At 36.1% G+C, this 10,439-nt stretch overlaps 1 protein-coding gene across 1 annotated transcript in view; it reads left to right on the top strand.

The window, feature by feature from the left end:
* The window catches only part of LOC107665222 (CUGBP Elav-like family member 4), a gene marked incomplete at its 5' end in the record, with an annotated part of 71,466 nt that overhangs the window by 59,510 nt on the left and 1,517 nt on the right, over window positions 1–10,439 (top strand). Inside the window, 5 exons of the mRNA XM_016456005.1 lie at window positions 53–163; window positions 4,084–4,146; window positions 4,209–4,286; window positions 6,641–6,784; window positions 9,656–9,852. Coding sequence (XP_016311491.1) covers window positions 53–163; window positions 4,084–4,146; window positions 4,209–4,286; window positions 6,641–6,784; window positions 9,656–9,783 — 524 coding nt within the window. The remainder of the gene's footprint in view (window positions 1–52; window positions 164–4,083; window positions 4,147–4,208; window positions 4,287–6,640; window positions 6,785–9,655; window positions 9,853–10,439) is intronic.

Genomic DNA, 10,439 nt, shown 5'->3' with positions numbered 1-10,439 from the left:
GGCAAAAAAAAAAAAAAAAAAAGCAAATGCCTGTCTCCTGGCTGTATCCCAGTTTTGCAGGAAGTGGTGTTTAGGGAAGACTCGGAGAAAGGCGGCCTGGGCGTGGCACAGAGAAGTTGTTTTGGGGTTCAGGGAAGCTGCTTCCTGTCGTCTCTCTCAGAAGGTATAGAACTCCCTCAGACGTTAGTGTCGTGCAGTGTTGTTTTACTGTGTGTGTCTGGTGTGTGTGTGTGTGTATATATGGTATACGGTAGACAGAGGGAGTGAAAGACATGCGAGTAGTTTCTTCATGTTTGTTTGGTGTGGTCAGCTTTGTAGAGTGATGTTGTTGTTGTTGTAGTGTGGCTGTAGTTTTATGTGCATGCATTGTGTTTGGAAGACGCTTTCATTTCACTCAGTCACGGCGTCATCAAACTATGCCTTTGTTTCTGTTTATTTTGAATACGCGCCCTCTAGTGGCGAAAAATTACATATTGTGCCTTTAAGTAAAAAATTGAAACTCATTTATTATATGAATAATAATACATAATTTAAACTTTAGAAATAATAGTAATTAGTAATAAAATGAACAAATAATTTAAATTTATTTGGTAACACTTTACAATACGTTTAAAATATGCTCTCTTCTCTTTGGCCCCGCACCCAGGTGGAAGCACGCCCCCTGGCATCACAGCTCCCACGGTGACCAGCATTCCATCTCCGATTAGTGTCAACGGTTTCACAGGGCTGCCTCCTCCTCAGGCCAACGGCCAGGCCCCAGCGGAGGCCATGTTTACCAATGGGATCCATCCTTACCCAGGTACTACATGCTCTCATCCACAGATATACAGCAGAAATATAGCAGATTTTAACTTTAAATTATATTTAAAAACTCTATAGACAAACTTTATGGTTACACTTTGCAACAGTAATATACAGGACTAATAATAACATTTTTATGTTGTCATCCTATTTTGACGATTAATGTCAGTGAATTACAGTATTTCTTGCAGTGTAATCAAATTTTATGTTTGTACATTGTGCACTGTTTACTTATGTGTTTAGGAATATAAGTGTTCTTCCTTTTGATGAGTCTGCAGTCTTTTAGTAAACACAAAAGCATGTCATTAAATATGTTTCTAGAAGTTTCTACTTTAACTGCGTTTGGAAATGCCCAGTGGTCGGCTGGTAGCTGTCCAAGTGCGAGTCTGTGTGTGTTGTGGATTGGTATTCACGTCCAGTGCCACAAAAAAAAAAAAAAAAGCAAATGCCTGTCTCCTGGCTGTATCCCAGTTTTGCAGGAAGTGGTGTTTAGGGAAGACTCGGAGAAAGGCGGCCTGGGCGTGGCACAGAGAAGTTGTTTTGGGGTTCAGGGAAGCTGCTTCCTGTCGTCTCTCTCAGAAGGTATAGAACTCCCTCAGACGTTAGTGTCGTGCAGTGTTGTTTTACTGTGTGTGTCTGGTGTGTGTGTGTGTGTATATATGGTATACGGTAGACAGAGGGAGTGAAAGACATGCGAGTAGTTTCTTCATGTTTGTTTGGTGTGGTCAGCTTTGTAGAGTGATGTTGTTGTTGTTGTAGTGTGGCTGTAGTTTTATGTGCATGCATTGTATTTGGAAGACGCTTTCATTTAAAGTGACTCGCTCAAGGGCACAATGGTGATGCTTATGCCTTCCGGAGTTCAATCCTACAAGCTTTTGGTTAGCAGCCCACAACTTTGTCCATTAAGCTACACAACAACCAACTGTGAACTGTGTTTCCTTTAAAGGGATAATTCACCAAAAAATTGTATCCTCATTTACCCACCCTGACCCAATGTTGTGCATGCTGTTTCATACAGCAAAAAAAATATAGGGACATAGGAGCATTGAATAGTAAGAACAGGCAATATTATATAATAACACACACAAGTCGCATTCATTTATATAGTGCTTTATACAATACAGAATGTTTCAAAGAAGCTTCACAGTAATAAACTAACAGTGAGAAAATAACAGTGTCAGTTTTGCAAAGTTCATCAATTATGAAACAAATTCAATTCAGTTATCAGCAGCTCTATAGAAGGCAATGTTGCCATTATTCAGTTCAATTGACCCTTCGCAAAGACCCGCCCCCCTTAGTTACTGTTGCTACGTCTGACAAGCCATGTCGCTCTCACACCACACATCATGTTCTCACGCAGTGAAAAATACATTGTGGAGCAAAGAGGAAACTGACAACATGCCGACAGACTAGACAGAGCAGGTTACTTTTGGTATGAAACAAAGTCTCAGCTTTCAAATTTTGTCATTTTTTAAGAAATTCAAACAATAAATGCCATTTTGTGGCTCTTTAATGTGTCGTGACAGATCACTGTAGCACCTCAGTTTAAGCGGCACGTGAACTGATCATCTCTTTCTCAAAATAAACATGAATGAATATCAGAAGGTATTTTGTTTCAACCAAAACACACCATTTTTCAAGTTTAAAGTCGACCAACGTTAATCTACTCTCCTGTCTGGTTTGTTTGTCGGACAAAATGGTATATTCAGTGTTATAATTGGTCAGATCACCTGTCAATCAAACTCCCGCCTAAGGGTCAATTCAGTTCAGATTTTCTTCTCATCTGACAAATAATGAACAATAATTTTGATTATATGTAATATTTATTGATATTTAAATATGCAATAAAATGCTAAAAAATTTTTTTTTTTTTTTTTTTTTTTTTGCAAATGGAGAAAACATTTTAATGAAATTAATAATGAAAATATAAGAATTAAAATACAATAAAAGTCTTGATTGCATTAAAATGTAAAAATAATTAAAGGGATAGTTCACCCAAGAATTACAATTTTATGTTTATCTGCTTACCTAAAGTTAAAAATCATCATATGTGTTCTACTGAAGAAACAAAGTCACCTACATCTTGGATGCCCTGGGGGTAAGCAGATAAACATCAAATTTTCATTCTTGGGTGAACTATACCTTTAAGGCATGTTTTGCGTACTGTTTTTCACTAAATGAAGTATGACATATAAATGAACTAAAAAATAAATTTAAAACGTATTTTTTATCTTTTTTTTTTTTTAACCCTGTATGTCCTGCAAAATCATTGGACCAACAACTATCATTGAACTGTGGTGCCTTTAAAGAGATAATTCACCAAAAAATTACATTTTACCATAATTTACTCAACCTCATGTCAATACACAAAATAATATAATAACATGTATATTATGCATATTTATGCAATTTCAATTACAAAACAATCTGCATAAGACGAACATTGCAAGAATATTAGAGAAATATTAATATTGAAGTTGTCTGAGGCCGTTTTCATGTTCAATACGTTCGATAACTAAAATGATGGTGCTAATTGCGTTTATATAAAACAAGAGCACGCAAGTCCTCAGTGTGATATGAGAGATGTTGCATTGCTTTCAGTTACCCAGTTGAGCAGTCTGATATTTTGCATTGCCATGGATGACAACAAATGTTAGGAAATATCGGACGCCTGAATGCTGTGATTGACCAATCAGAAACAAGTATTCCAGAGAGCCAGCGTAATTTTCAGTGCAATTCACTGAAAATCTAGGCCATCTTCATCTTCTTTTAAGTTCATACAGATTTGGAACGACATGACAGTTAATTTTTGGCTTAATTCCCCCTGGTTTTAAGTGTAATGTTACTCACAAGTCCATCAAATGAGCCCCAAGCACACAATCCTGAGTGTGGATGCTGCAGTATTTACCATGTTAGTGTTTTAGCAGCGTTAAGTTAGCAGGCTGTGAGAATGTGTATCAGTGTGTAGAACAGGAGCGTTGCGGGCCGGGCCTGAATTGCCTTTATTACTGTGAAAGCTCTCAGCTGATTGATGTGCCGTGTAGAGCTGTAGATCTATATTGTTCTCTGTACACTCTCCGGCTGTCTTTCCAACACTCGGGCAGCGGGGAAACTTGGCAGGGCCCCGTGCGAGTATCACGGCTTAATTGTTTGGGGGTGAACGGTGAGGGGGAGGGAAGTGAGGTAAGATCATTCTCGGTGCACAGCTTTCCCCGAACACACTCAAGCGCACTCAGTGACCCCGACTGTGTCTGTACCGCTCTCGTCTCTCTCTTTCCGCAGCTCAGAGTCCCACTGCAGCAGACCCCCTACAGCAGGCCTACGCTGGAGTCCAACAATATGCAGGTCTGTCACTCAAAGGAGGCTGTTTGTGATTTTCCTGATTCCCAGTTAATAAAAAGTGCCAGCCTTCCCCGCTGCATATGGACAGATCAGCCAGGCCTTTCCCCAGCCACCTCCCATCATCCCTCAGCAACAGAGAGAAGGTGAGTCTGTCAGATATGTCACCTGTAAGAGTGAAGGATTCAACATGGTCACTCTCTGTGACATTTTCCGTAATTGTCTTTTCATTGATGTCCTATTAAAGTGAGATTTTATACATCGATTGTGCTGTATGCAGCTCAAAAGTTAATGATCAGTAAGATTCTGAAAGGACGCATTAAATTAATCAAAAGTGACAGTAAAGACATTTATAATGTTACAAAAGATTTGTTTCTGTTCTTTTGAACTGTTCAAAGTAAAATAAAAAAGTATCACAGTTTTCATACAAATATTCTGCAGGAACTATTTTCATTGATAATAACAACACTGATGATAATAATAAATGTTTCTTAAGCAGCAAATCAACATATTAGAATGATTTCTGAAAATTCTGCTTTGTAACACAGGAATAAATTACATTTTTTAAATATATTAAAATAGAAAACTGTTATTTTAAACTCTGATAATATTTCACAACATTACTGTTTTACTGCTGTTCTTTTGAACTGTTCAAAGTAAAATAAAAAAGTATCACAGTTTTCATACAAATATTCTGCAGGAACTATTTTCATTGATAATAACAACACTGATGATAATAATAAATGTTTCTTAAGCAGCAAATCAACATATTAGAATGATTTCTGAAAATTCTGCTTTGCAACACAGGAATAAATTACATTTTTAAAATATATTAAAATAGAAAACTGTTATTTTAAACTGTGATAATATTTCACAACATTACTGTTTTACTGTATTTTCCTTGATTGCCCTAGACAATACTTTGGATTTGATACTAAGTAGACATAATGAAATCCTAGCAGTAACGAGTTCAACAAACCCTAACAGGACGAGTTAAAATGATTGTCTCTGGTGAATGATGGCCTGTCAGAGATCAACAGACATTAAGGAAATAACCTAGAATGATCCTTTAAGTTAGATTTGGTGCTCTTGGCTGACTTTGTAAAACATTAAACGCAAGACTGTGGTTTCGTCTCCCTCCAGTGGCTGCTATTATAAACTATAAAGAAATATTACCAATAAACCATCATACAGTCACGATCTGTACTCTTACTTTACAAAAAGGAAGACTGCTATGCAGATGACAGGAGCCCATGTGCACGATTTGTCAATTGAGGAGTGCAGATATAAAGAGATTTTCATGTCTGTGGTTCTCATGATCTGTTATGCATTATAGAATGTTAATTAAAATTATTAGAAACCGATGTACACGGGTTCTTTTTGAGACAACGGACAAAACCAGCTTAACTTTGTTCACCATATATTTGTTGATTCTAAAACAAGAAATTATGCATATAAAAATGAGTGCTGTCAAATAATTAATCACGATTAATCGCATCCAAAATTAGTTTTTGTTTATATATGTGTGTACTGTGTATATTTATTATGTATATATAAATACACAAACATACATGTATGTATTTAAAAAATATTTACATGTATATATATTTATTTTCATATATAATTCATATTATATATCTAAATATTTTATATATAAACAAAACATATTTTTCTTAAATATATACATGCATGCGTGTGTATTTATATAAACATAATAAATATACACAGTACACACACATATATTATGTAAACAAAAACTTTTATTTTGGATGCGATTTAATCGTTTGACAGCACTAATAAAAATATAATAATGTACTACAAACTTATACAAAATAAATACAACACCAATGATGATTTTTTTAGCATTGCTAGTTTTTCAATCATATATCTTTGCACAGCCAGTATATGCTGCAGTCATTCCCTTTGGATTGTGGTCTGTGGTGTATGATGGGCTTTAGATTTGTCCCAAGAAATTAAAAACAAACTTTGCCGTGATTCGATGAAAAAGCTCAAGGTCAGCAGAGGAGATCATAATGACGATGATCCGTGAACTAATAATTTCGATCAAGCAGTTTGTCCTTTCTCCATATACAAATGTTAAGAATTGTAAACGAGTTTCCCCTATACAGTGCTTTTCTGTCATTTTACACTCCGTTTGAAGGAAGAGCTAATCTAAAACAACTCTTTTCAGGAGTGCCTGAAGAACCTGGAGGTGTCACCACCGAGTATTTGTTTGTACGGTTATTTCATCTATACAACTTAAGGAGAGAATTGCTATTTCAGATGCCAGGGCAACTGCTCAATAAAGAGAAACTGTTTCTATAGCTTCTACTTTGGCAAGCCGAGTCTAATTTCACCATTTGTCTCTTTGTTTGAACCTGCATCTCTCTTTATTCCTCTCATTTGCACCTATTCTTTCTGTGCTACCTGTCTAACCGCCTCTCTAATCCTCTGTATCCCACAATCCTCCTTGTCTTTCTCTCTCTTTCTCTGTCTCCAGGGCCGGAGGGCTGTAACCTGTTTATTTATCACCTCCCTCAGGAGTTTGGGGACGGCGAGCTGATGCAGATGTTCCTGCCTTTCGGTAATGTCATCTCCTCCAAAGTGTTTGTGGATCGGGCGACAAACCAAAGTAAATGCTTTGGTGGGTAAAAATGATAAGACACCTGTGAAGATTATTCTCATTCCTACTCACACTATTAACATTTTTACCTCATTTCTCTACCACAGCGAAGCTTTCGTTTGAAGCCGGGTGCACACTGTGTGGTTTTTGCTCCAATTTCGCCCGTTTTAGGGATGGTAGGGCTAAATTGAGTTTTAGATCACTTAGTATGACATGCTCACCAATGAGTGATAAATTACTTTTACGATGAATCGTAACTTCTGAAGTTTTTCCAGTGTCTGAAATTTTGACGGAAACTATGACGAACCACTTGTATACAACATATTCCACATAAATATCTTATGATGGTATGTTATCATTGTAATCAGACTATTAAAATGACCAAAAGTTCACACTTAGCAAGTCGTTTGGGGTTTTTCGTTTTGGATTTATGTTATTAATTCGGTTTCGTGTGAAAATGGCAATGTCAGAACAAAGCTGGACTGGTGACACGGTCAAAGTCGTAGATAATATGTATATTTTACTCCTAAAATGTCGTTTCATTGTACAGTCTGAGAAGCACCAATCAAAGAGGACAGAAAAAAATCACAGTGTTCACCTGGCTTAAGACAGAAAAAAAGAATGAATGGAAAATTAAAGGGAAAAAAAGAAGAGGATGTACTGTAGAGTAGCATCTTTATGTCCTTAATCAGCGTGGGACATGAGGCTGTAGGGGGAAACCGCAGAAGCGTGTTTGTGTGTCCCGCTCGTTACTAATGTGAACCTCTATATTTTAATTAGCGCTATCTGCAGCTTCACTGGCTCCTTGACTTATCAGAGGCATCCCATGCATGAACAAACACAACGCTGTTCGATTTCAACTTAATATAAACGCAGTTAGCAGGTGTTTCAGTCTCAGACGTGATGATTTGAAATGCTGAGCCAGCTGAAATGTTCACAATACCTCAAGACAGAACAACTGAGAGTGAGAAAGTAGATAAGAAAATGAGAGCAAATAATTTGTGTTGAAATGTTCATGTGTTAACTGAACATAATTTTGCTGTCATTGCTAAGACTTCAATAACAAGTTGAAGATGATTTACACCATACACTTTGCTTACCAGAAAAAAACTACAAATACATAAATCGTAAACAAAAATAAATAATGCATTTTTGTTGTAATTCAAGCTACCTTTTTAATGAAGTAGCTACACTACAAATTACAAACAAACATAAACTTTACTTAAATGGGCAGTATTTCTTAGACCCCATAAAATTAAAATGACAGTTTTATGGCTTTTAGTCCATGTTTGTTAGCTTTAACTCTATCTAAATGCTAGCAAACTTTGAAAAGTTTTCCACAAACCAAAAATATTAGCGATTCATCTTGTACACACACTGTAAAGAAAAATCAGTAACATTTACGGTAAAATACCGGCAGCTGTGGTTGCCAAAACTTTACTGTAAAAGATATGGTTTCAGCATTTTAGGATTTACAGACTTAAATTTACAGTAAAAAAAAAACGTATTTCATCAACTGATAAAATGTTATTATACCAACCTATTTAAGTACTAATATCTGTTTTGTAGCATTGAAATGCACTGACAGCCACCAAAAACAAGTGGTGATGAGAAAGACACAAGATGAATCAAAGCTCATCACAAACAGCTTTTCCAGAAGGGAAATACTTATATGTGACCCTGGACCACAAAACCAGTCATAAGGGTCAATTTTTCGAAATTGAGATTTATACATCATCTGAAAGCTGAATAAGTAAGCTTTCCATTGATGTATGGTTTGTTAGGATAGGACAATATTTGGCCGACACACAACTATTTAAAAATCTGGAATCTGAGGGTGCAAAAAATCCAAATATTGAGAAAATCGCCTTTAAAATTATCCAAATGAAGTTCTTATTACTTATTACTAATCAAAAATTAAGTTTTAATATATTTACAGTAGTAAATTTACAAAATATCTTCATGGAACATGATCTTTACTTAATATCCTAATGATTTTTGGCATAAAAGAAAAATCAATAATTTTGACCCATACAATGTATTTTTGGCTATTGCTACAAATATACCCCAGCGACTTAAGGTGCACAGTGTCATTCACACAAACACTATCATGGTAACACACGATACTGAAATAATGCAATAAACATTAATTTAACAACATTAGATGTAAGATTAAAATCCTAATGTACACAACTGAGAAGATTGAGAAGAACTGAGAAAGTTATTTCAACAAAAAAGTATTTTTTCAACTTTTGTACACCAGATCGACATTTTGAAAAACACCTTATAACTGGAAAAACTATTTCAAAAGATTTTGACAAAAAATGTAACATCAACTAAGCCATTTTCACTCACTGAAAGTGTAGTTAAGTTAGTAGTGTCACTATTTGTACTTCCCAGTGTGGCTGCTTGCTTAGCATAAATACAAATTTTCATTTAAATTTTACGAGACATTACACTATCTGAACATTAGCAGGTTAATTATTTTCTGTACTCTGCATGTCATTAAACAGAAGATCTGGCTAACTCTTGCTAATGCTAGGAGCGACTGGATATTGTGTATTAGATTTTGCATGTTCTCTGTGCTTCTGATTATTGTGTATAATATGTATGCTGTTGTACTGTATTGATGGACTTTGTGCATATATGTTGAATGTTAAACATGTGGTAAAAATGTGTCACAATGACTTAAGTAAACTTGTTTGATACCCTTTGCTCCTTCATTCATTTCACGCTCACCTCATTCTTTGTCATAAAATCATTTCTGGCCTCATTTCTCCCCTTCCCTCAATACTATCTAATGTCCATCTGTCCATCGCATTACCTTCTCATCTATCTGGTGCTAACCTGTCGTCTTCTCTCTGTCTCCATCTTTCTCCCTTCATTCTCCAGGTTTTGTGAGCTTTGATAACCCGGGCAGCGCTCAGGCTGCCATCCAGTCCATGAACGGCTTTCAGATCGGCATGAAGAGACTCAAAGTGCAGCTGAAGAGGCCAAAGGATGCCAACCGCCCATATTAGCCCCGTCCCTCCCCCCAGCCACCCCTGACCCTGGGGTTGAAGGCCGCCGCTACGCACAGGGAAGAACAGGTTAGCCAAATCACCTTGGAGCCAAAAGACGCAAGGATACACACATACTATACAAGTGAACACATCAGTTCAGTCAAATTTGTGAACTGATTCATTGAAAAGTATAAGTGATTCATTCACTGACTCGATTTCTGTTCTTACTCTGCATAATTCAATAAATAATAAGTCTTTTTGAATATATAGATTCACTCTGAAATAAAAGTAAAACAGTTTGCAGGTGCTGTTTCATGTTGACTTTAAGTCTGAGTATAACAGCTTATGATATAAAATAGGACCCTTCTCTAGTCTGGGCAGTGCTGTGGCAGAGGGGGAAAGATTAGTCATTTCTATGTATTTCATTTCATCTCACATCTCCTCATCTAAATGAAGATGGAAAATTTACCCTGCTGATGCCTTTTAACTGGGCCAAGTTGTTCTACTTGCACAGCTAGTGAGGCAAAAAAGCAAAACTTCATAGAATGTCTTGATGTAAGACTAGATTTATTTTTAACATGTATTTGTTTTTTATGACATTCCAAATTTGTATATATATTTTTTTTCTGACATTCCAAATTTGTATATATATATATATATATATATATATATAT

Source organism: Sinocyclocheilus anshuiensis, unplaced genomic scaffold (assembly GCF_001515605.1).
Source record: "Sinocyclocheilus anshuiensis isolate Anshui unplaced genomic scaffold, SAMN03320099.WGS_v1.1 scaffold587, whole genome shotgun sequence".
Classification (NCBI taxonomy): domain Eukaryota; kingdom Metazoa; phylum Chordata; class Actinopteri; order Cypriniformes; family Cyprinidae; genus Sinocyclocheilus; species Sinocyclocheilus anshuiensis.
Note: the sequence above shows the minus strand (reverse complement) of the source record. Positions and strands in the feature narration are given on the sequence as shown.